We start from the raw sequence: 26,826 nt of genomic DNA, 5'->3' as shown, positions 1-26,826 counted from the left end.
CCAAGTGCGGTTACTTCTGCCCAAGGGCCCTCACATTCACATTTAAAACAGAATAACTTCCTTCTAATACAAATATAAACAAGAGCTAATTTAAGTCTCTGGCACAGCTTTCTGCCCAGGTCCATGTCTATGATGAAGAGGTGTGTCTGCCTGTCCTTGAACTCTGCTGTGATGCCGGCAGGATGCTCAGGGGTGGCTTGGGGAACAGGGAAGAGATCTGGAAGATGTTGATCTGCTCCATGGAACACTGAATGCAATACTGGATTGCTTGTTTCTAATGGAACTAGAGAAAAAAAAATAAAAATCTATTGTAATTGATTTCTCTGTTAATGCCACAGGGACAGGGCTATTTCCTCTGGAAAGATCGACACGCAATACGCAGCAGTACCAATACCAATGGCATTATCAACACATGACATCTGGAAACTTGGCACAGAGACAAAAGCAAACATATTCCAGTGGAGAGCAGCTCAGGGTGTAGGCAAACAAGAGCTCAGCTTAGGTTACCCAAGAGCTTGTTATTGCACCAGCAGCCATCTTCCACCATGGCTCCACGCCCTCCTAGCCCAGCTCTGGTGTGCAGCTCCAACAGGAACACTCACTTCGAGCCAGATTCGTTTTCTGCTAGTTTAGCAAGCTGAACCAAACCAGGCCAGGAAAGCATGTGGTCAGCAGTGACAAGTTACTTGAGACAGCTGGACTGATCTTCCAGACTTCAGCCCTGAGGTCCAAAATGCCCATCATCTACTTCAGACAGAAGTCAGAATTTACCAGTAGCAACATAACTCTAGGGCACTTGTTGTCTTTATTCCAGCCCAATATGTATGAGTGCACAAGCACTCCAAGTCCCTTGGACAGGCTCACAAGCAAGGGCAGAGGGAATGTCTTGCAGAACCTCCTGGGGCTGGAGGAACAGTGGGCTCAAAGGATTTGGCACTGGTGGTGCCTACAGCCTTCTACTTCTTCAGCTCAGTAGTTCATGTTTCCTAATAATTATTAGGCACTGGAAGTTTCAAGAGCCAAGCTAAGCATTTTGAGGAAAACACTGCTACATTGCTCAGCTCTTCCCTGCTGGCTGCTGTCAAAAGATGGGATTGCCCAGCTTTTGTACTGATGTGCCACACCAACTCATGCCAAACTACAGAGGAAGGTGGAGAAGATCTTGTCATAGTAAGAGGATCAGCAGTGACAGCAGTGCCCATACCCTGAAAAACAAGAGAGACCTGAAAATAATTGCTTCGTGCCTCTGGACTAAGGATTAACTTGGTAATTCCAGCAGTGAGTAAGATGTTAGACAGTAAATGCAGCTTCCGAGTTTGATTAGCGAAGATTTTTTTTATTTGGTCTAAAACTTCCTTTACAAACCCCAGACCAGAAAACCCTCAATGGTCTACTAAACTAACGGCAGAAGAAGTAACAAAGGTATGAAGGACCATACCCTCGGACTACTACTGCCTTGTATTACTCTAAGCAGCTTAGCTGAACACAAGATAAATCTGTTCTAAGGCAGAGTGAAGTCCTCTGCTCGGCTCTCTGCGTGCTGCCAGGAGGTCAGGCATGAAAGTCCTGCAGATAGCTGGGACAGAAGAAGCACCAAGGCTAAGCTGGATCCTGAGCCTGACTTCAAAATTCTTCTTCTAGGTTTCTTCAAACCAAGTGAGAAAAACGCGTAATGGCGCTGCCTCAAAGGGCCAAGAGCCCCGTGTCTAGCCTCCGCACCTCTCAGGGCAGGTGACCCAGCTCACTGCTACACCCCATCCCTCACCCGGCAGGCACGGCTCCCCCACCCCAGGAACCACAGAAATGCAGACAAGGAGGGTGAAAAACAGATCAAACATCCTGGCACCAATTCCCACCCTGACAGCAGCCTGGAAGTACAAAACAGAAGTGGCTTCAGAAACAGCTCAGGCATTGACATCAAACCGACAGGTTTTGACCTGTTTTAACACCAGCTCATCAACTACCTGAAAAATCTTTCTTCCTCCCCAGTTTCACCTTCTACTTTAATGTTTCTAGCCACATATTTCTCAGCTGGGTTCTGCCTCTTCCTGAGGACCCAACTAGAAGAACAAACAGCCAAAAGGCAGCCACCACAGCTCCACCAGGAAATATGGCACCACGTGGCATGAGAGAAGGAAGGCAACCAGAGGCAGGACCTGGTATGACACCACAGCTTGATTTCCCATCCAGACTCAGACACGACCTCAGGTTTGACCCCAGAGCAGCCAAGCTGTTAGACAGGAGGAGGTAAGGGCAGAGAATTCCCAACAGGAAAACCTGAATGCATACTCTGAATAAAGTTTTTGGGGTGAACCTTGGACCACATATATCTGATGAACAGTTATAATGAACACTGCTACAGGATCTCCTCCCTCTCTTCTTCCCAACAGGTTACTTGAATAAAAGCTGAATAGTCTCTCATGCCACAGGTGTCTTTCATCTGCTCCTATGGTCCCATAACTGCCCCAAAAAGGAGCTTTCCACCAGCTTCACAGTATTCTCTTCCTTTCCCACTCACTCTCTAGGGGCACTAGGAGGTCAACACTTCCATCTCAATACCCAGAAGGGTGATCTTGGTAAGAGATCAGGTCAAGACTACAAAACACAAGACTATCAGCTCAAAGCTGTGCCAAGAAGCTTGTGGTAAGAGGCTGCACAGGCACACCAAGGATGCAGTAGCTTTTTCGATACAGATGACATGGAAGAAAGTGCCTGCACTAGCTCTTGGAGAGCAGCTGACATGAAGAAAGGCAGCCAGAGATGTTCTCCTGCACAAGCTAAGGCATCCTCAATGCAGCCCTACCACATGCTCGCCAAGCATCTTGTGTGCAAAGGTTTCAAAGTTACATGGCATCCCAGCACCCGCTGATACACTGACGGGCTATTTCCTTATGGCACATCAACACCTTAGCTCTCTAACAGGACATCGAGCCTCCTTGTCTCTTGCTGGCCTTTTCTGGCTATTAAGCTTTCCGCCACAAGGACCTCAGGAAAGAGAAAAGCAGGAAATACATCGTCGATGACGCAAGAAGAAAAATACAGCAGATAGGTGTAACATCTGGTAACACACACAGGCCAACCTCTGCAGTCTGACTGACATGGTCTTTCCAGTTATATGTTGTGTGTTTGCAAACAGAAAATTCATAACAGCCATATACAGAGCATAGGATGCACATGAAGTTAGCAGTACTGCATCAGCCACCCCACTGCCCGATTTGGCCCAGAGCACATATCCAGAGAGGATTACGTAGATACTAAATTAAAGACGCAAGGATGACAAACTTTCCTTTGGATGTGCATGTGGGAATTTTATATGGAATACACAGACACAGCTTGAATTTTGGAATAAGACAATGAACAAAAGAAAACAGAATAGGAAGAGAAACACAGGAGAGGACTACAAATCCTAATCTGCTTTAGGAACGGGTGTGAAGGGAGAAGGAAGGTTTGGGCAGAAGACCACATGATCCAAGACTTTGCAGAAGGCAGAGATTGAGCATCAGAATCGCATTTAACAGATTCACCACGGGCATTGCTGCTCTGTTAACTAGTTTAGGCAGCCTCCTACTCCTTCCAGCCCTCTGTGGGATGGGCTAAAATCCAGTCCTGTGTAACCCCATGTAACACTGGGAGTTTGTGATTAATTAAGCTAGCAGAGCGCAGGAGCACAGACACAGCGAAACAGAAGGGCATTCCCTGCCTCCAGCTTGATGGTGGAGAGACTGAGCTAGAGAGCACATCACACACCACCAACCCGACAAACTTGCCATAGTGTTTAAGCAGAATTTAAGTGCTGCAAAAATCGTACCACGCACTGTAGGGTGGAAATCTGTCACCACGGCAGCTTGCACAACTGGTATGGCATGCCATGGCAGGGCAGGGGAAGGAAGGGGAACGTGGCAGGAGGCTTCTCTTCCCTAGGTCACAGCTTGCTATGGGACAACTCATCTCTCTATGCTTGGCTCCCCCTGAAGTGCTGAACAAGTCGCTCTGGCTTCCCATGATCACATACCCAAGCCCAGGAGAGCAAAGCTCTGGGCTTCAGAAAAGACCACGCTGGGACATTAATCAGACACATCTTTTGCTGGTACAAAGGGGCAGGAAGAAGGTTCTAAGGAACACCCAGTGCCTGATCCTGAGAGAACTAAACAACAAAGAACCCCTTTCAGGTAGTGCATGAATAACTGGAGATGAATTTTGATAGTGCCTAGCTGTGCCCCTGGTATCCCCTGTGCCCCCATCCCCACTTATAGGTGTCTAGAACTTCAGGAGACAAAGAGTTGCTGGAACTGTGGGCTGGAGGGAACAACCCAGCATCTCTGAGGCTCCTTGAAGCACACAGAGGGCAACAGGAGCACCAGTGCTGGGAAGCACATGCCTACGTACCTCTCACTGTGCAAGGACAGACGTTACTGCCACGTGCAAAGCCTAACCAGCAAAACAGATGAATACAGGACAAGTCTCCAGCATACCTCTTGCACATCTCCAGGAAGCCCACTGCTTCCATCCTTATGGTGGTTTTCATTTGAATACCGCCTCTTCACAAGGCTCCCCAGAGACTGACAGGCACTACTGGTTGGCATTCAAATAATTCAAGATTAGCAGCCCATGTGCTTCAATTAAAAAGGCCCCCTCCATAGCACTACAAACCCAGCTGCCCACTTACGCAGCAGATGTGATTAAAGCATATACACAAATGAGGAGACATGAAAGCACCTTCAACTGCCAGCCAGGGTTGCAAACACAACAGAACCCCCAAGACGTGACGTGAATATGAGATGCAGCCAGCCTGGAAGCACACTGGAAGCAGCCATGGCCAGCCCCTCCTTGCCTTTCACTCTGACCAGTGGGCAAGCACAGGCTGAGAGAGTTGGGGCTGTTCAGCCTGGAGAAGGCTCCGAAGGAAGACCTTATAGCAGCCTTCCAGTACCTATAGGGGGCTACAGGAAAGAAGAAAAGGGAGTCTTTATCAGGGAGTGTAGTGATAGGACAAGGGGTAACAGTTTCAAACTGAGCACAGATTTAGATTAGATATTAGGAGGAAATTCTTCGCTGTGAGGGTGGTAAGACACTGGGACAGGTTGCCCAGAAAAGCGGTGGATGGCCCCTCCCTGGAAGTGTTCAAGGCCAGGTCAGATGGGGCTTTGAGCAACCTGCCCTAATGGGAGGTGTCCCTGCCCATGGCAGGGGGGTTGGAACTAGATGATCTTTAAGGTCCCTTCCAATTCAAACCATTCTATGACTCTATGATTTTTATTTTGGCGGATCTGACCACCATCTGAGGCCCATGTGGGTCATAGAAATCCAGAACACCTATGTGCAAGAAGTCCTGGAACTTACTGCCATATTCCTGAAGGATCTTTGCCCATCCTGAACCCAGCATCTTCTAGTTTAATTTGATTTATTGCACTCATCTCACTGGAAGAGACTGGGAACAAGTTTAATCTCTCTTTGCCTCTATAGCAATCATATTTTACTAAATTTCATCAGCTCCCCTTTTCTCAGACAGTCATCTATTCCAGGCAGAAAAACACTGAACCACTAAATCATTGCTCATATTCCAGGCTTTTAGCATTGATGCTGTAAAACTGATCTACAGACAAACACAAACACTCTGAAAGGGCTGCATTTGACTGCAGACACTGTTACAAGATCATATAACCGGGATAGCTAACGCTTTTTTCCTCTGAGGTGAGACATGCGTGCTTTTTCTGATCCTGTGCTAAAGAAGCTCAATGAACCCTGGCATCACCTTCTACACGTTCATGGTCACAAGAACTTGAGCAATATCTAAGCACCAGCAAAAAGAAAAGCAGAAACAGAGTTTCAAGAGATACCTCCTTACTGCTCTGATCAGAGTTTTCATGAAGTAATTACCCTGAACCTTACTCAGAGCTCATTATGACCACAATACAATTCCCACTAGGTTATTTTAACTGTTGATTAATTCTCCTTTCCTGGCAGATTTCCTTGGATTCTTTAACATGTCTGGGCTCAGGCTCTTTGTGGCGTGGCTTCATTTCCCTACTCCCAACCCTCCACGCATTGACAGAGAAACAAAAAAAAGTAATCACATGTCAGAGCTTGCCCTTGATTTTTAAGTCTTTGTGGCAGATTAGTGTAGGGTGCTCCTCCTCCCCATGCTGTCCTATCTGTTGCACAACCGTACGTCAAGGAGTTAATCCCACCATCTGCAGCTGTCAGAACTGCAGCACACCAAGAAACCCAAACATCTCACAGTCTGGGAGCACCAAGGGAACAGAAAGCCCAATCATGTATTTTACCACTGAACAGCCGTATCTTAAATGTAATCATATTCATTTCTGTTACCTGAAAGCCTGCTTAGTCAACATATACAAGATAATTATAGATTTAGAGAAAAGAGCTCAGCAACACAGCCTGTATAATGCCAGCAGACTTTCAGTATTTACATAATCTAAGAACTACTAGCTGATCCTGGTCACATTTTGATCATTCAGTTCCAACACCACTTGTATTACAAGTGGCTTTATAAACTGCAGAAAGCTGCAACACTAACATAAAGTAGAAAGGAGGGTGAAAACACCCAGGAAAGCTTCCCAAATTGTCTGTGACAGGCATGTATATGACTTCCAGCCTCCTGCACCCTTGCCTACACACAGGTCGGCAACAACTGACACGCAGGATCAGCAACACATAACATTGCTGGAACCTCATTGCCCATTCCTCCCCTCTCCTTTTTTTTGGAGCACGTATAGCAGATTTAAAAACTGGAAAGCATTTGAAGACTGGAACTAGATGAATAAATGCCTGGAGAAGAACAAGGCTCGAAATCCATGCTACTCTGGTCTGAGATGTGGTGGAGAGAACTCAATCCCAGTCTCAAGCACCTACTGCAGGTCAGCACTTGCTGCACCCAGGTACCCGCTCTTGCCTGACACAAGCACACAGCCCTCCTACAGCAAAAAGGGCTGACAAGTTACATCCAGACCAGACACAAGCTGATTTTTCTCTTCGCAGCACTGTAAAACCACCATTGTAAGTCAGCACTTCACCACCAAATCAAGACTTGAGGTGCCAAGCAGAAGTCCCTAAAGCACAAAGGTGATTCGGTGCCTGCATGAAGGCTCTATGATCATAATGGCCCTTTAACCTTTTTTGTGTATGTGTTGGTCGTGTTGATTACACAGTCCACAGAGCCTAAGCCATGAAAACACTCATTCCAGGAGGTACCCATGCATCTCAAGTTTCCTCCTCTCCTCAGGGGTGCACAGACTGCCCCAAGAGTGGAACTGGTCCAAAAACCGCTTCACCGCCTTTTCCAGCCTCTGATGTTTCTGGTGGCTGACACTGTTGTGCTGTCTCAACTGCTCTTCTGCTTCAGCAAACAATTTAGAGCTCCCAAAAGCCCTGAGGCACTAATATAATCACCCGCTCTGCCATCTTATGCAATACAGACACTCCCACAGCAGCATCTTCCCCCCAGACAGCCCTACATCTAACCCCCATGCCTCTCCTGCCTGGTTCTAGGGGATACAGAGGCACCACCCTGCAGCTTTACCAAGCCTCTCAGTAGACCACCGTGATCATTACCTCCCTATGGACCTCCTATGGCATTCTCCATCTCCTGCCAAAGCTGGCCTTGACCACTCTCTCGGGGCCTCCTTGTCTTTCCCACAATGATGCTCACACAAGACAATTTTCTTTTTTCAAACAAGTCTTAAATTTGAGCAAGCCACTGAACTCCAGTATGGCCATCTGGCTCGCTTAAACAAAGATGAAATCTTTTAAAAAGAAAAAAAATCAAGATCTGGAGCCCTCTAAAAGAGGCAGAAGCGCTTTTTTTTTTCTCCATCCCATCACCTCTTCCCCTTTTCTTTATTTGAAACTTGCAGAGCAGGATCAGTCACTCATCCTGGAGTGGCATTCTCTTGGTAGAATCTATTTTAAAGCAAAGAAAATTTAAAAATAATGACAAGAGCTCTGCCACTTTGTGCTTCATGCTCTCTGCATCCCGCCAGCAGCACACACGGACAATAACAAGCCTCAGCAAACAGCATGCACTGCTGCACAGCACTTATTACTGCGCCTGCATTAACACAAAAGGGTGCTCTCACCACAGTCCTATTTATCCCATGCAGTGATGGGATCACAGCTGCCAGAAGAGAGCTTTGCAAGAACACACATGTGATTAAAACAAGTAACAGGAAAAGGGAAGGAGCAAAGATAGTGTTTCTCTGACACTCCCTGCTGTCAGTTCTCAGAGCTGCCAGACATTTGGCATTGCTCTGATCTTCTCAGGTCTAGGACTAGAGCACCAAATCAGAGGCACGAGATCGACCTGTCCCCTCACCTCTCTGAGCCTCAGAACCCCAGGCTCATAGGGGATCATAGTCTGGCATTGTTCCTGTAAAGAAAGAGTTCATAGAATCATAGAACGGCATGGGCTGGACGGGACCTTAGAGATCATCTAGTCCAACCTCCCTGTCATGGGCAGGGACGCCCGTGAGTTTGAGTTCCTCAAACAAATAAAAAAACTACACACCCTTTCCCAGGAGGTAGTCTTGCAATACACAGGCTCACCATGCTCAAAATACACCTACTGAGAACACCCACATCCCCAACAAAACATCGTAACAGTCTGCCAAAGAGAGAGACTCTCATTGTAAAAGAAGGGCCAGCAGATGATCTTTCCATATTGCATGGAAGATGCTGGTGAGAAAGGTATTTCTCTAAGGTAAAAAGAAGGCTGCTGGCATGAGCACTGTGCCTGCTAATGGCTTTAGATCCACGTATTACGTGCCTACAGACTCAGCACTGGTATCTCACTTGGTGTACGATAAAGTTTAATCTTCTTACTCTACTGTCAGAGTATTAGTTTTTACCTAATGGACCAAGAACTGCCAAGTGCTATGAGACATTTTTCACATTTTTCTGGCTTTGTCCAGTTTTACTTTCCTGATGAGGACCTTCCCATTAGTCCTGCATTCGCTGAGGTGTCACAACAAAGAGATGAAGAAACGCCAGCTTCCCAGTAGATCCCAAACAACAAGCGCAAAGCGCAATCTGGACTTCTCCAGAAGGTGGGACTAATCCCAACCACTGTGCCAGGAACAACGTTTACCAGTAACAAGAAGGTTGTTCCACTTCAGCAGTTTGCAGGCTTAGATATAGCCCCCCTGAAAAATAATGTCAGACAGAAAGCAGCAGCCAAGCAGACCCTGCTGTGCTACAGATCTCACTCATACAAGGAAGACGTGGCACCTGCCAAGTCTTGAGGAACCTGCAGCTACGTGCCCCTTTGGGTGGGCATGTGCCCTTTCAAAGCATGGGACAGGGAGATACATCCTGCAGATTTTTGTAACGTGAAAACACCCAACACATTCTGGGCAAGAGAGAACGGTGTCAGGTGTCACCTTGCCAATAATCCTCGCACGTGCTCAAACGCCCTAGACCAAGGAGCTTCAGGAAGAGGAGGAAGATTAAGCAAAGGTTCTTAAGACATAAAACCTATTTGCACATCTCTTGAAATATTCCATTATCATTTAGTTAACGCAGTTTTGCTTCCACCGAGGACCTTGCAAAATCAGAGCCATCTGTAGGAAAGCAACGGCTGATGCTGCTAACACTGAAAAATCCATTTTTCCTGCTATTCCAGCTACCTTGAACCAGCTCGTGTCCCTCAGAGAGGTCAACAGTGTGCAAACAAATGTGTACTAGAGATGTTTGCTCCTAGCCAGGATTTCTGCAGCCAGAAACACACTAGCTGCAAAGTGAAATGGCGCTACAGCCTTTTTCTATGAATGTTACATAATAAATAATGTATTTAAGTCCTGTGATGTTGGGCTCCAAATCCCAGCCTCACTTAGCCTTTAAAGACTGTGCCAAAATTATTTATAGTTTTCATATTACAGAGGATGGGGGGACATACTATCAGATCTCATTTAAAGATTACTTTCAGATAAAGCAAGTCTGATTCTTTTAACGTTTTCTTCAAGCAGAAAAAGGCGGCAGCAGCAGCTGGGGTACAGCAAACAAATCAATAGATGCATATGGACATATAGGTCAAATAAGAATTAGGCTGAGTTAAAAACAAGTTAGCTGTGAAGCATTCCTTTGGCTGCTTTTCCCACATACAGCACTAGACATTTGTGGTTTAATCTTAGAGAAACTCCATCTCATCTGAGCCTGCAAACAATTAGAAGCCCCAAGACTCTAACTGCCCTACGTTTCTTTATATTGGCTAATGTTTTCATATGAGCATCGCTGTTTAATATACTTATTGCACTACGAAATACTGAAGGAGGAACTGGAAAATTTTGTTCCGTGTCCTGCAGAGCAGAATAATATCATTCAAAAGTATAGAATTGACCTAGAAAAAGAAAGAGTTATGCTGCTGCCCTCTAATGAGCACATCTAATATGTGAAAAAGAGCATTTTATGTTCTATTCTGCCACAAGCACATCCTCTGCTGCTACAGAGCTGTCAGTAATGCAGTTGCAGCTGGAGCAAGGCAGGACCTCCCACAAAGCAATGCCATGCAGAAGAAACATCTGGATAGACCCAAGACCTAACACGTACTTCCCTGAGCTTAGATGAGTGTACATGGGTGAGTCCTATTCTGTTCCCTTTCACTTCCTGAATACAGAGAAGAGCGAAGACACTCCTAATTCCAACCTTCAGGACACAAGCAAGTCTATCAGCTCACCTCCACAGCTTCCACAAGGACCATCTTCCTTCTAAAATTACCTCCAAAGCACATTTGCTGCATTAGCCTTCTGTGTCCCTTCCTTGGGTCCATCTGGATGCTACTCATACGTTAGATCTCTTCATTCAGCCTAGCAAAGAAAATACTGTATCCTCATGGTAACAGGAAGTGAGACCATATGCTTCATTGCCACAGAGGGCCACAATGTTGTCACAGGTATAAAGGTAGAACATGGAGGAATGACTTATTTAGACATCTCCAAGTGTCAATGAAAATCAAAGGAATTCAGTTCTCATGCCAGGGTGTCTCTGGATCTGCACAACGCTCAAGGACAGTTGAGAAAGGCAGTAAGGTAGGCAGAGGAACAGCCACAGAGCAACAGTTCTACCTGGTACCAAATTTAATCTCAACTTTTACCAAACTCTGGTAATGTGGTAGGCTGACCTTGGCCAGCTGCCAGACAGCCACCCAACCTCTCCCTCACTCTCCCTCCTCAAGAGGACATGGGCAGAAAGTAAGATGGAAAGCTTGTGGGCCCGAGGTAAATGGCAGGGAGATCACTTGCCAATTACCATCACAGGCAAAACCTGGGGGAAATTCATTTAATGTATTACCTACTCGTATGGAATCAGGTGGTGAAAAACAAAGACAGGTGTTAAAAGACATTCTCCCACTGACTGCCCTTCACCCCAAGCTCAGCTTCACCCCTTCACTCCCACCTCCACTACCTCCCCCACTGAGCAACACAGGAGGACTGGGAACAGGGTTCCAGCCAGTCCATCACAGCTCCTGTCTGCTGCTCCTTCAACCTCACACTTACCCAACACGGTCTTCTCCATGGGCTGCTCCAGTGACCGGAGCACCTTCTCTCCTCCTTCCCTGATGCTGGTGTTCCCAGGGCTGTTTCTCACTTTTCTTTTCCCCCCTACTCCTCTGCCCAGCAGTTTTAGCCCTATGTTTTCCCAGAGGTTCCACCATCACAGGCGATGGGCTCAGCTGCGGCTGCAGTGGGTGCAGCCTCTGCCTCTCACCCTGATACCAAAGTCTTTGCACCTATACTCGATACAAGTAATCGGGCCAATATCCTCTATTTTGGGGGAACAAAAAACATGAAGAGGTCATAATAACCCCATATAAACAGTATCTACACATTTGTATGTTAAAAAACATATGCTAAAGCAAGAAGTATGCCTGCAGCTGCAGAGCAGTACACACGAGCCCAGCCCTAGGGTCACAGATGGCTGGCATCAATCAAAAGCAATAGCCAGAAGCTTCAGTGAAAAATATATGAAAGTGCCACTGAAGGAGGCAACGTAAACTCAACATTGTGATTTCTGTCAGCAGAATTCCTGCAGGCTGGAACAGCATCCCCCCACCTCCCTGTCTCTAGGCACACCAGATTATTTCAACTCAGCACACTGTAAAATAATACTGCACGTACAGACCCAGCCTGTACCCGTCATAGCTGAAAATGTCCTACCCATGCTAAAGAACCCCATTCCCAGTTACGTAAGAACACTCAGTGACCTGAATTTACAAATTATCTTTATTCTGAAAGGAAGAAGAGAGGAAAATAGACGTAAGTAAACACAGATTTTAGAAGTCGTGTGGCTAGGAAATGCAACAGAAGCAAATCAGCTCAGACCATGCACAGGCACAGCCACATTAGGCAGGAACGCCCACAACATTAACAGAAGCCAAAATTCTCTAAACACATCTGTTGGTTTTCTGCATGTCCTCCACACACAGTTGAGCACATGGCAGGCTAGGGACCCCTTTTCCCTCAGATATCCTGCCAGGGACTCTCTGAAACACTATGTTTCATTGAAGTTGGTTAACAATATCACTAAATACAATGATTTCAAGAGCAACTTCCAGCTGACAGTCACTCCTTGCTCCAACATCTGCTTGGACAGACCATTATTCTCCTGCAGGATCCATTTTCTGTGGTTAGTTTCACAGCATATTCACAACACTGCCAGCTCGATTTAAACATGTCTAAATTACCATTTCAAATATCCCAGAATATTTCAGTACCCGCTCCATTTAATCCTTGCATAGTCTTGTTTCCTACATTTAGCTTAGACAATGTCCATCGAGATTTGCAGTGTTAAAAAGCGCATTAAAAATAACAACAAACTTACTTCCTTTCTATAAAGCACTTAAGTAAAAGGCTTAACCCAAATTACATGTTGTTACCAGTTATGCACATATAAGCACCAGTAATGCCATTTTTGAAGCACTGAGGTGGGCAAACAGACCTCCAGCTGGTGCACACATTTTTACCCAAGCGTAAAGAAAACCTTTGTCCATAAATTGCTCACAAAGACTCTTTTGAACACCTCTGTATCCCAAGGATGCTCTGAGTAGAACTGATCTCGGCACAGGAGCCAGGATTATTTCTGAAGTGTGCATGGCAATCGGTGGTGGCCTGAGAAAGAGATGGCTCCATGAGTGTAACATGTTTTCCCATAATTATAACCTACAGGCCGTTAGTGCTGTAACTGAGGTATTACAGATTATCTATGGCCCTATTTAACAGACTGTATAATTTAAAAAACAACAAAACCCCCCCAAAACCTCAAGCCAGACCTGTTACTATTCCAGTAAAGGATAACTTACATAGAATAATACTACAGGTACCACTTAGTCTGAATTATAGACATCAGCTCTTCAGAGATCTACTGTTAAACACACAGCCTCTGATTCAGATAAGACCCACATGAGCAGGGCAGGTATTTCTCTCCTGGTAAATCAGAAATCTGATTTATGTCGATGACAATCTTAGCATAGAAGTCTTTCGAAAAAATACCCAAGTAAAATAACCTTCCTCACACGGGCTTTTCCAAGGGGTATTAGCAGAAGAAAGAGGTGATTGACTTATTCCAAAAGCATGTCAAGGCAAGTCAGAAGGGGCAACCCAGAAGGAGACCTCTAATCTCATCCACCCTTTAACAGCCTTTAACAATTTCCTGAAAAGGGCAACTATTAAACATTAAACTCCCAGGATGCATATTTCAGAAATACATTTGACAGCTTGACATAACTCCATACCACTGCTGGTGACAAGGGACGGGCTCTGACTTCAGAGCTGTCAATCTGCCCTCTCAGCAAGAGCTTCTTGGGATTCAGTTTCCCAATTCACGCAGTGTTAAACTCTTCCTCTCATGTCCCACGATAGGTTTCCATTACCCAGACTTGTGCTGGGTGGTATCTCTGCCACCAGTGCAGAACTGTGCCTCCTCTCCCTGTGTAGCATTTATAATTTTGTAACTCAATTATGTCAAAAATATAACATTAGAACAGCAAAGGCATGGATTTCAGTTCATAACCCTCTTTTGTAACACTGCAGCTCCTAAGCAGGGCTGATCTATTTTTGTGTAAGTAAGGATGTCTGACCATTTTAAACTGATCTAGCAAGAGAATACCAGGCTAGATTAGTATCCTTTTAAAGCTTTGGGAATCATAATCACAGGGAGCAAGACACAGCATAACATGCAAACTGCCAGTGCCCCATCGTGTCTGACCAGGAAGGCAAGAAGGTACCCTGGCCCCAAATTCAGCAAGCCCTTCAGTGGCACAAGGGACTGACAGATTTGACTTAAATCCACATGCTTGAGCACCCAGCCTTTACGAAGGCTTTGCGAAAGCACAGAGCAGCACCCTAGAAGCCTCCCCAAAGGAGTCCTCGATCCCTAACTAAGTCCCAGCCCCCTCTTTCAGCCACCCAGCTTCAAGGCAGCCCCACAAAGCAGCACGAGACGGCTGCTCCAGGTCAGGCACGTCCCTTCCACCATCGCGAGTGGTAAATGTCACGCAGCAGGCACAGCCACGGGAACCAACCGTAATAAGAAATTACGAGGGTCTGACACATCATTTGGATTCCTAAGACTCATTTCAGGCTCTTCCCACTATCGAGAGCCTCCGCTCCCCAGAGCAGACTGCAAACATCTTGGCAGCTCTAGGCACCCTGGAAAACGTTACTCTGTTTGTGTAGTGCTCAGTATCCATGACCACTAGCTAACTGGAGGATTTTTAAAAAAAAACAAATCAACACACGTTAATTTTAAGAACAAGGACTTAGTCACAGCTAGAGGCAGGGGAAGAAAAAAAAAAGTTAATTACTTCCACAAATATTGACACAACTGATTCCCGTGATCTGGCAGAAGGCACTCACAACATGGAAATAATCTATCTCCAGATAGGCAGAAGGGAAGTCAAAGCACTTGAAGCAGTGTGAGTTTCAGACACTCATTTAGCTCTTCTAATTGCGCTGACTGTAATTAAAGTGGAGTTTCATGCAGCTATTCTCACAGCCAGCATCCCACTGCACAGACAATAAATACTTATTAAGCAGTGTGGATTTTTTTTACTTTTCAAACAATTATTACTATTTTTATTTAAGGCACCAGCATCTTTAGCTTTCAGTAGGATTCCCACTCCCAAATTCTACCAGGAGCTACCCACAGCAGGTCACTGTCCTGCATTTCAAGCAGAACCCACAGCTCTTCATCTCCCCTAGAAAACTTGGTCAACTTGACTCTTGAAGCAAGGTCCCACCGATTTTCATCCTTTGAAAGGAAGCAAGAGCTCTCTGGCTTCGAGGTGAGTTGGTGCAACCTACAATCCTCTGAGGTCATCACTGCAGAGGCCTCCCACACCATAAACTGTTACTGGAACTCCTCTCAAACACCATACATTTTTATAATGGTCGGTTATAAAACACTCAGACACCAAAAATGCCCTTACAAACTGACCTGATATTGTGATAATAAGAGCAGCTCCTAATGATAGAGTCCAAAAAACCCAAATACATTTCAGCCAAAAAGGAAGGAAGAAGGAATGTACGGTAAGCTGCTACCTACAGCAATTTAGCCAGGTATGGTAAATCACCACCCATCACTTTATCAAACAGCCAGAGTGACTATCCTGGACACAGCCTTGCTCTGCCAGTCAGGCCAGCACGTACCCCTCACAGCTCCCTCCTTCCTACTTCAAGCCACGGCACGGTCTCCTTACAGGAACTCCCATCCACAGTAATAAACAGCATGCCAGTAGACCTGAGCCTGAAATAAAAGGTTTTTTAGCTACTGTCGAGTCTGTAAATCTATTAATAAATGGTATTCTGGGTTATCAAAAGTTAACTGCACTCCTTCTTCAGGTGGTTCAAGTGCCTCCTGGCAGGGTCAGCCTCCTCCAGTTAATAGAATAAAGACACATACAGTATCCTTCACAGCCATTTCTGGATGCCAAGTCATGAACCTTGGAGAAGGGAAGAAGTAGATTACCACGTTTTCTGTTTAATCCCTGCCCAGCATTTTCCCTTTCCTTGGAAATTTTCCTTTCTTGCCAATTCTTTTACTGGAGGTTTCAAGCACTTTCATACCCAATGTCAGACAAAACTTCCCTGCCTTATGGAAGGAAGTTTACAGTTTGACCTAAGACCTGCACGTTCCAGTCCTGGGACACATTGTTGACCGGTGCAGGTTACACAAAGGACACAGACACCTTGCAGAAGGTACACGGGTGGGGAGGAGAGAAGCACACAAAGGAGAGGTGTGCAGCCCGCACCTCTCCTGGGAGAGAGTCCTCAGGGCGTTGGCTGTTCATGTCTGCTGGGTGGTTCAAGATACCGTAGAGATAAGAACATAAAAGAGAAGCAAGGAATTGCCAAAACCATTGCTTGCTTTCCCGAGCTCTTCTCCACACATCCCTCAAGCCTACGTGGGGAAGGGGAGCTGGTCTTAACCCAAGGCTGGATGCCCACTAGCATGCATCATTCTGACCTCTTGGGGCAAGGGATACTGCAGAACTGCTCTGCCTGCCCCGAGACCACACAAAGCACCTGACACTGCCACCCGCATCGGTGAGGCAGGTAAGTGGGACAGGCTGGGAGCACAACTTCAAGTGACCAAGAATGAGCTTTATCCAAGCTGCAATAACCGAAGGCTTCTTTAAGGGAGCTTGGGTGACCTGTTTTAAAACTGTGTTGATATCCAGTCCCCATCCATGAAAGTGAAAAATCAAATGCCACTCGAACAGCTGCTCCTCCTAGGGCAGTGCCCACAGGACAAGCACAGATTTTCAAAGGTGTTAAAATCATTTCGGTGCAACGCATCGCCAACAGCTTACCTCAGACAACAGCTTAAGGTGGAGCATTTCAACACTCCCAACATTCACACAGGCCAAAGCCTTTGCAGCCAACAACAAAGACAGATGGAGCAGGAACATCTTGTCATTTTGGACTAGCGCAGCACGTTACGTTTTACGCACACATTGGAGATGCTACAGACGCTCCTCCACTTGCAGAGCAAACTGTTTTCACTCCTCTCCATCTGAAGAATGTTACGGTGGGGAACAGCTTGGGAAAGGCATTCTGCACAGAACAAACGCGAGATGGGCCTAACAGCTGCCAGCAGAGAATTAAAGGCTGAAGAAAAGCAACAGCAGCAGAATCATGAAGATCCAGCAGCTTCCCACACCATGGGCATAGCAAATGACCAACACAAGGAGAAAATTTAAAAATACTCCAATCTGCCATTAAGAAGTAGCAGCAAAGGCTTAAAACTGATATTGAGAAAGGATGTGTTCATTAAAACAAGCAGGATTATTTTTTTTAAATCCTTCAATTGCTAAACACTCCAACATGCCAGAAAAAAAAAAAAAAGCTAAAAACAAACAGAAATCCTCCAGCTTCGTGAGGCCAGGCATTGTACAATACCCAGGAAGGCACAGCACAACGCAGCAAGCAGCACGCTGGACAGGAGATGAAGGAAAAATCCAAAATGTATGCAGTGGGAAGGCTACTTATGCCTCCAGCCTGTTCTTCCAGATTCACATCACCAAAAATCTGCCTAAAGAAGGTGCACAGTGCTAGGCTTTGACACAGCAGGAGGGCAGACTTGGACCATGCTCTGCAGAGTAATGCAGCAAACATCTTCGCAGCAGAAACAATTTGCTCCTACCAACAGCACAACTCTAGGATTTGCACAGAAGCATTTCACAGAGAAACATGATCAGCAGTGGGGACAGAAGAGGAAGAGCCATAATATTTAAAGGCCACAAACAAGCAGGAATCCAGTGAACAAGATAGGAATGAACTATGGGACACAAAGATTTGCAACCCGTCAGAGCTCCTGAAGAGTAATGGGGGACTGGCCACTGCTTCGATTCTGCAAGCAACACAACGGTGGATCTACTGTAGCGGTAACCATGAGTCCAGAGAGTGGGTTCAGGCACACCACCCATTAAAAAAAACAACTGAAAAATCTCCAGAAAACAGGAAAGCAAATCATGTCAGAGGAAGTTAGCGCGTAGTCCCATGGCAGGACCACAACACCAGCCAGCTACAGCTTTTTGTTGCTTCTCATTTGAGGCTAAAAAAGGAGAACAGAATTGGACAAGTGGCTGCAGAGCCCAAGGAGAAGGAAGCAGATATGGGACAGCCACAGGAAACCTGGAACACGAGAGCAGACGCCAAGGTGCAAACCAGTGACTCTGCAGAGAGAGACTCGGTAGCAAAAGGAACTCACAGGGTATCTGAGAAAGGGGAAAAGCAAGGCTGTACACAGCCTGCAAACTCCAGCAATTCCAAGCTGTCAGGCTCCTGCTTAACCTGATTTTATTCTCTCCTGCCTCCACATTTCTCCAGGAGGAAAAGGGACTTCCTTCTTTGTCAGATGCTCAGTAATTTCACTCCTCTGCTCCCCTCTGTGCCACTGACAGAGGAACCCAAGCTGCAAGATAATCTTGGTCATCAGAGGACAAAAGCTCTCAAGGTACAACAGGAAAGTCAGAGATAATACAGCATGCATGCCTGGAACTCTCCTGTAGCTTTGAATCACATTGTTCACATCCAGACTTCAGCAACAGCAAGGCCCAGCACCTCTGTTCAGGCTAATGTCCCATGTCACTCCATGTCCCCAACCCCAGTACAGAATCATAGACTCACAGAGTGGCTTCACTAGATCAGGTTGCTCAAAGCCCTGTCTAAATTGACTTTAAACACTTCCAGTGATGGGGCATCCACAGCTTCTCTGGGCAACCCGTTCCAGCAAACATCCTCATCATAAAAAAAAACAACCAACATCTTCTTTATGTCCAACTTAAACCTATCCTCTGGCAGACCTTATGGTCTCCTTAAAGACCCTTAACTGGCCCAGGACCAGAGGCAGCGCATGGTTTTAATCTATGTTGCACACTTTGCTTGCTCACCAGGGTCACAGGAAGAGCTGCAGCAATTCACAGGAAAAGCTACTCTTGTCACAACCTCAGAAATCAATGTCACAAGCAAAGGTTTTGCAAGCGATTCTGAAGTGGCAGCACTTGTTGTTGCACTTATGCTTTCTCAGCAACACATCTTGTCATAGATCCCTTCTGGAGAAGCTGAAAACAAAGAAGGAAGTTGCCACAGTCCAGTTGTTCATTCCACAACTGGTTCACAATCGACTCAAAAAAACCAGACATTCTCCGGCCACTTGTTTGCCAGAACCATGCCTGAAGAGGTCCTTGCTTCAAGACACAAACACTGAGGATGGAAAGCTAAAGAAAAAAAAATCCAGCAACCCCCCCCTCCATACAACAGGCCATTATTTCTAACTTAGTTGGAAACATTTAATCCCCACACTATAGAGGCTCACTCAGATGAGATTTATTCACTCACACTAGTTACAAAAGACCTTGCACGGACTGGATCACGGCAAAGCATTTGATTTATATGATGTCAGTGGATAAGTAAACTAACCTGGTGGGAAGCAATCATTCAGCAAGAAAGTTCATGGACTTAACTCCAGTGCTCCCAGTGGTGTTGCTGGCTTTTGTTACCTAGGAGCATGTGGAAATCATCTGGAATCTGGTGTTGATGAGTTAGATCAGCTACTGATTAAGGACAAGAAGCAGAGCAGGAGAAAGAAGTTGCAGCAGGTCTGCTTCACCACACAACACAGCTCAGAGCGCCCCGTATTAAAATATTTTCCATTTTAGACCACTGGCTTTCTCCTGTCACACAAGCAAGACTCACCTAAAATGAATTCCATTTTGGTGACATGTTCTATTCTGGTTCCACCCTTTCCTTCTCATGTCGCAAGAACTACTAATGCCAAAACAGCCTAAGCTGACAGCTTGCACCGTTCACAACAAGCACACTGAATCAGCCGTGTATCTAACGGCAGCAATGTGACCGCTACCATGACATAGCACATACTTCAGCAGAGCACTCTGTCTCCACCAGACCCACCAGCAATCCTCAGAAAAACAGGGCCTTCGGTCAGCAAGAACAAACACCACCAGTTTATCCTCGCCAAAAAAAGGGGCCTCTTACTATCTCCTTTCAGCCCCAGCACACACCTGCATGGCAACACACAACCACTCACGTAAACCAAGATGCTCATCGTGCTATAGATGCTGAACTTGCTAACTTGCATATCATCCTTTTCCCTGTTCCCTCAGAATAATCACAGCCAAAAAGGTGGCAAAAGCTGGTCACTTAAACTGAGCTACACTAAGGGGTGGGGGGAGGAAAGAGAGAGAAGTCTCCTCTCTTGCTGGTGGCTATGGCCAACAGCCACTGAGCCCCAGCAGAACAATGGCTTGGTTTCCTATAGGACTGCAGCCCTCTGACGAAATTTTTCATCACATGGAAGTAACTGTGCTCTGCTGCTGTTTCATTAGTACCTAGCACATCACACAGCACCACACCTGCAGTCTGGGCACTCCTCTTGCCCCAGCTGTCCTGCACTGCTCTGGTGGCAGCCCATGTCCCCTCTCTGCACAATCCGGTAGCCTGAGCCGCCGAACAGCCTCCCAGCCGCCTCTCTGTGCTGCTCTCAGACACCTCATTGGACTTAGGGTCACTACCCAGGGGCACGGGGAGCCTGTCTCCAGTGCTGTTGTACCACTGCAAGCCACTACCAGGCCTCAATATCCCTCCCTTTTTCTACCTATATCCAGCAAAAGCAGAACCACCACACTCTACCTGCACATCCCAAACTACACGAGTCCTCACAGTAAGAAACCTTCATAACCCCCTCCATCAATCTGCGCAGCCCCTTTCTAAACCCATAGAAGTCTCCAGCACTCACACCATACACAGATGTCCTGGTTTGAGCCAAACAGAACCAATTCTGTTTAGTAATTTTACTCTTCGGCTCAGCCTCCTCTGACAGATTGCACTTTCTGAAGTTAGCAGCCTGTTTCTGCCGACCGTATCTGCTACTGGCAGTGATAACACCTGATTACTGCCTGGGACTGGTTTGCAGAAAGGCTCTTGCTTATGCTGGCTCCTGTAGTGACCAAGGTCACTGCTGGATCTTGTGTGTCACACTGGGGGTGTTGGGAAGAAGTAAAAGGGTCACAACAAAGTAAAATGTTGCACCTCCAGAAAGGAGCAGACAGGACAGGTGACCGACAGGAGTATTCCATCCATATACATCATTTCCAGTATAAAGATGAGGGATCACAGAGGTCAGGCCCTCTTCTTGAACAGCTGGCACCCAAGGAGGACTCTGCCTGATCTTCTGCCCTTGATCTCGAATCCACCTCCCCTCTGTCACTGAGCCTGGGGCTTCCCTGGTACCTGCTCTGCGGCATCAGTGGTGATTGCTATTAGGGAGGGAGTTGGGTTTGATATCGGGTTTGCATATACATGTATAGTTTTTTATTAGTACTAGTAAAGCTGTTTCCTTTTCTCTTCCAATCCGTAAGTCGCTCTGCCTCATTCCTTTCCCTTGCCAGTAGGGAGGCAGAGGGGTTAGAGAGCATCTGTTGGCATTCAGTGGCCAGCCCAGCCCTAATCCTCAACAACAGACACAGAACCCAGAGCTGAATTTGCCATGTGAGACACAAAATGTCTTGTCGGGTGCGTGTGTACCACCTCCTATTGCCATTGCTTCTTCCAGGTTTGTAGTGAAAGAGCCAGCAGACAGCTGCATCCCTGTCTTTCCCCAACTGAAGAGCCTGGGGCTTTTGAATTAGGAATAACTAAATGGGCATGCGAGGCCTCTGAGCAGCCTTGCTGCCCTTCTCTGAATCTTTGCTGGTCTGCTACATCTTTTGTGAGATGAGAGGATCAAGGCCACACATAACATCAAACAGCTGTACGTATCACATATCTATTTATGGAGCATAACAATGCTCTCCAGGTCATTCTCTTTTCCTCCTACTTCCTAACAGTAAATTTGCTTTCTTGACCACTGCTGAGTTCCAAGTTGACAACTTCTAAAATGTAACCCAATTCCAATCTCTTCCTAAGGCTAGATTTTAAAGGCAAGGGACCAGATCTATAGAACGAAGCACAGTGTGAAAATTCAGTGCACAACAGATTTTACATTTGCCACTACCAGCTGATTCTACAGATACTCCAAATAATTCAGTGGAATCAAAATGTGACCTCTCTGCCTCCTGTCCAAGCTGCCCTGACTCTCTTTGTTAGCGCCCCACAGTTCAGGCAGCCTTTTTCCCCACTGCACCCAAGGCCCACACTTGCACATCTCCTCGCACTTGCCTTTCTCTGCAGCTTCTCCTTCAGCTCTCCATCACCTCTAAGGCAGTCAGAAGAATTGGGATACAGTAGGGCACACTGAGCTCACAGCAGACACAGGAATGTAACAGTGGAGTGAAAATATGCCTCCTCCAGCTGCTGGACTAACAGTCCTCATTTTCTTCTCTAAACTCCTGGTGTTAGAAGAAAAAGATGACAGGAATCAGGAGTCACCTCATCTTCTCCAGAGAAAATGAAGCAGAATATTTTGTCATGAGAACATACACCTTCACAGTGGAACAAAGAACTTCAGCAAAAGCTGTCCTGACTGTCCAAGTCATGTGAGCAAGAGGAAGGAACCACACAAACGCATCAAATATGCAGAGGACAGAGAGAGGAAGTGGGGAGCCAGGAAGTCACCCTAGGCATAGAAGGCAGAGAAGCAGGCCAAGGAACCCCAGAGAACTACACAGCTAAAGATGCACCATCATAGTCCCTTACTCAGCCCAGCTAGAGAAGGACAAAGAGACAAGACAGAGAAGGAACTCCACAATCCTCCAAGTCTTCCAGGAGCAGGCCTGGCTGCCTGTTCCCCTACACCATCACCTCAAACTGTTCTGGGCGTAACCGCTGTCCATACAAGACGCTCTGAGGAGACCAGGCTTTCCAGGCCTCTTCTGCTGATTCAGCCAGACACTTTCCTCTCTTAAACAGCGAAGCAGTGTGCTGACAGATGGAGCCACAAGCCAACATCACCACCAATTCTGCCTTACTTTTCCAGCAACAAGCAACCTCTCAACCCTGCACATTCCTCTGGGCCACTTCCACATCTGAAAGCTTTAGAATTAGCAGAGAGAACTCCCGCTCACACAGCCATGGTGTTTGGGCTCTGTCAAGACAAAAGTTGGATCCTCCAGTTCAAGCAAAGTGTGAAAGCGCAGGTGAAGAAAGGAACAGAGGCAGAATAGCAGTAGGAAGGTCAAATGTTTTACCTAGAAACTTATTATGCAGGTACCTTCCACGAAGCTGCAGTGCCATGGAAGTGCAGCCATGGAGTGAGATGAAGGCCTTCTGGGAATTACACCTTCCAAAGCAGAGGGATGTAGGGTTTAGGGAAGAGAGAACAGAGCAAAAAAACAGTAGCTGCCAGATGAGCTTGGTAACCCAGCAGTGTTTTCTGCCAGGTCCAAACCCTGTAACAACTCCCTTGTTTCACTCATGCTCTGCAGCCCTTTCTAAGTCCACACTGAAGTCTTCATGGCTATCCCTAAGGTGTCACAGCACAAGGCCAGATCCTAACACAAAACACAAAGATACCAGCAATTTCAGATAATGTGAAGCAATCTTAGGCAATGGCATGCATGCACGAACACACAGAGGGAGGACAAATGTACCAGCTGTCTCAACTGCCACATAGCATCCTCGACAGAAAAAAAAAATCTTCTTCAGCTGTGAAAAGCGCAGGAGAGAGAGAGTAAGCCTACCTACAGTCTGCCAACTTGACCTTCTCAGAGCTTGAAAGCAAGTGGGAGAGAAACACTTTTTTGTCTTGCTATTAAGTCTTAAAATAACAATGTGTAGGAGAACCCTACCCTCCTGCCCTGTGCACTGAGCTAAGGGGGGAAGGGAAGAAAGGGAGGCAGGAGGGTTGGAGTTAAGTTGAATTTCCTGATGAACAGGCTCTCAGCTGACCAGAGACCCTAGGAGACAAAGCAATGTCTGCCTAGAATCCCTTTTCAAATTCCAGGGTGTCTGCCATTGTATGCACAGCCTAGTTACAGTTCAGTGAATTAACACAATGAATTGATTCCCATAATGAAAAAGCTTCCACAGGGCTCCAGTGATACAAGAAGAAAGGGCACAGCAGCTCGTGAAGATTTTTTTTAAAAAAAATCAAACCACTTTTTGCCTCGACAAGTTGCAGTTTTGAGTCCCCAAATGAGCAACTATTTTTAGCTAGCAGCATCTGGCAAGTGCAAGGAAGCACAAAGCGTTGGGGTCAGCATCACCGTCTGCAGGAAGCCTGCACGCAGCCTCGAGAGAGGGTTAAACATAGTCAGGCAGTGCACATCTGCATCATTAGCACCGCACAGGAACCAGCAGCACAGGTCTATTTATATAGCAGACATGTACAGCTGTAGCCTGCAATGAAAGACTGGGCTGTCAGCCTTCAACAACATGCTGTCTAATTTAATTAAGGAGATTGCTACGTTCACATGCGCACACACATGCACAAATGTCCTTTTCCCAGGAGAGTTAGGAACAATGAGCTTAGTGTTTTGAGAACAACACATTTCACAAAGGTTTCTGTGCAGAGAGCAAGCATCTCCAGCAAACGTGCCTTCTTTGCACAACCTTCCAATTCCCTCACTCCGTGACCAAATAATGTGACCAGTGGGCTATGGCTGCTGCAGCTCACCACTGCTCGGGTAACTGCCCCTGGCTGGTTACTGGGTTTGTAGCCCTGGACATGAAAACAAAGTCAATGTGGCAGTATTAATCTGCATGGAGAGGAGAAATTGGTTTTGTTTGCACCAGGGCAGATTGCGGTGCCATCAGTTTCCCTTTAGAGAAACAAAATCTAATTTCAGACACAAAGTTCTGCCTGCTACTAAGCAATTAAAAGAGCATTTCCTTGTTGTGGGACTAGAAAATAAGTACCTCTATCATCTCCTCCTTCCCACTCTCACCCTCCCTTACTCCCTGGTGAGCTGGACTCTCCTGCCCACAAGTCCTTGAACCAAGGAGCTGGCAATCACAAAGGAGGACAGAACTGGCTGCAACCAGGCTGCCGTGGGTAAAGCACTCTTGAGCACAACAAGCAATTTGCTGATAAAATATTGGGATGTGAATGGCAGCTGCTCACGAACCAGAGGCAGCTGCAGAAGCAGCCCAGAGATCAGGTCGCAGCAATGCTGTGCCCTGAGCCGCCAGGGGACAGGAGCCCTTGGTCACATGAGGCCGCCCCACATCCATAAGGACATCCCGCAGGTGAGGGGCTCAACTGCAAGGCATGGCCCAACAGCCCAAAATTAATTCCTCATCAAGGGAGGACTAAGCACCTACATGTCTTTCTACCTCCTCCAACCCCAAACAGAAACCACTTTTAAAAGCCCTTGCAGCACCACAGGAAGCTGTGTTTAGGTTCAATTCTCCTGGGCTTGCTCTGCTAGCCACTGCAAATACGGTCCTGAGCGTCTTTGCTCACAACCTAACACAGCACTTGTGCAAAATACAACAACAAACCTGTTCTGGAGGAAACGATGCTTCTGGAGTCCAAGTCGAGCTTCTTCACTAGTGTATCAGGGTCAATCTTCAGCCCAGAAAAGACACCAGAAGATGAGAAGTCCCAGTCCTTACCCAAAAGAAGCATTAAGCAGCAGTCAGTACAAACACCACCAGGCAACATTCATCTAAAAAACCCCACCAAAAACAAAACAAAAAAACAAACAAAGAAACTCCCCACGAAACTCAGCACCAGCCAGTTGAGAGCACGGCGGATGCTGCAAGGACAGCATGCAGGTGCCTGTCCTAAGCAGGCAGAGGCAGGTAAGCCCACCTCACCAGCCTGCCCTACCACAGGCTCTTCCACACAGAAGTTTGACAAAGTCACATTTTGGACTGTTGTATTCCTAGCAGTTTTCTACCTCAACCCAACCCTCGCCTCACTCAAGTGAATTCAGGTATTATCCTTAGAACTGTGAATGGAATCCTTAGGAAAAGCCAGACTTATTACAGGTACAAAACAATACAGATAAGCAACAAATAAGATTATTGGGCTCAATCCTAAACCAATGGACATTAAGCAGATTTAATGACTACTAGCAATTTACCAAACCTTCAGCATCTAGCTCCTTTAAGCATGCAATACCTCCCTAAGCCCTAAGCTTTGCAGTAGCTTCTCTGGTTGGCTTGCAAGAATCTATTATTGCAGCCAGCAGTATCTCCCAGCACCAACACACCAGCTGTATTCCTCCCTCCTCACAAGGAGAGCTGTAGAGGCATAAAAGCCATTCACTGTTGTTCTGTGCCCTTGTTGTGAGGCGGCTGAGGCAGGCACCCAGCTTTAATCTGAACTGTGTATTGATAACACAGCTGGTGAAACCAGACATGGTCCAAATCTCCTAAATTAACTGCACGTAACCTGACAGCTCATCTCCACCTGCCCTAACCTGAAATTGAAGAGAACCAGCGCAGCATGAGCCAGCTCTCCTCCACTCCCAATACTTGCTGCACCCAAGCCACCTCACCGAGACACAGCACGGGCAGTGCTGGCACACCTCTGTCACCATCCCCTCTCCTGGGCCGGGGGCCTGCGGTGGGGGCCTGCCACAGTGTAGCTGCCGTGGCAGTGGTGGCTCCCACACGCTGGCCACCACAGCTGCTCTGACATCCAAGTTCCATCACCATCGCGGCCGATGGTGCGGCGCAGCCGTGAGCCAAGCAACTTGCTGGGGCTCCTGTGGTGCACAGGCAGGGCCTTGCCCCGCAGTCCTGAAGCTCCACGCTCCCTTCGCCTCCCTGCCCGCCCCGGGGCACCCTCTCCTGGTGGGTGCCGCGGGCCCTTACGGGCACAGCAGGCAAGCGGCCGCCCGGCAGAGCCCTCGAGGCTGTGAGAACACAGACGCGGCTCTGCTGAGCAGGAAAAGGAGAGCTGCCTATC

General features: G+C 46.8%; 1 protein-coding gene across 1 annotated transcript in view; it reads right to left on the bottom strand.

The window, feature by feature from the left end:
• Nucleotides 1-25,518, bottom strand: part of FAM207A (family with sequence similarity 207, member A) — a gene marked incomplete at its 5' end in the record, with an annotated part of 54,139 nt that extends 28,621 nt beyond the window's left edge. Inside the window, one exon of the mRNA XM_009869158.1 lies at nt 25,410-25,518. Within this exon, the coding sequence (XP_009867460.1) occupies nt 25,410-25,518 (109 nt within the window). The remainder of the gene's footprint in view (nt 1-25,409) is intronic.
• Nucleotides 25,519-26,826: the final 1,308 nt, after the last annotated feature.

The sequence above is a fragment of the Apaloderma vittatum genome, unplaced genomic scaffold (assembly GCF_000703405.1).
Source record: "Apaloderma vittatum isolate BGI_N311 unplaced genomic scaffold, ASM70340v1 scaffold7430, whole genome shotgun sequence".
NCBI classification, from domain to species: domain Eukaryota; kingdom Metazoa; phylum Chordata; class Aves; order Trogoniformes; family Trogonidae; genus Apaloderma; species Apaloderma vittatum.
This window is presented reverse-complemented; position numbering and strand designations above follow the sequence as displayed.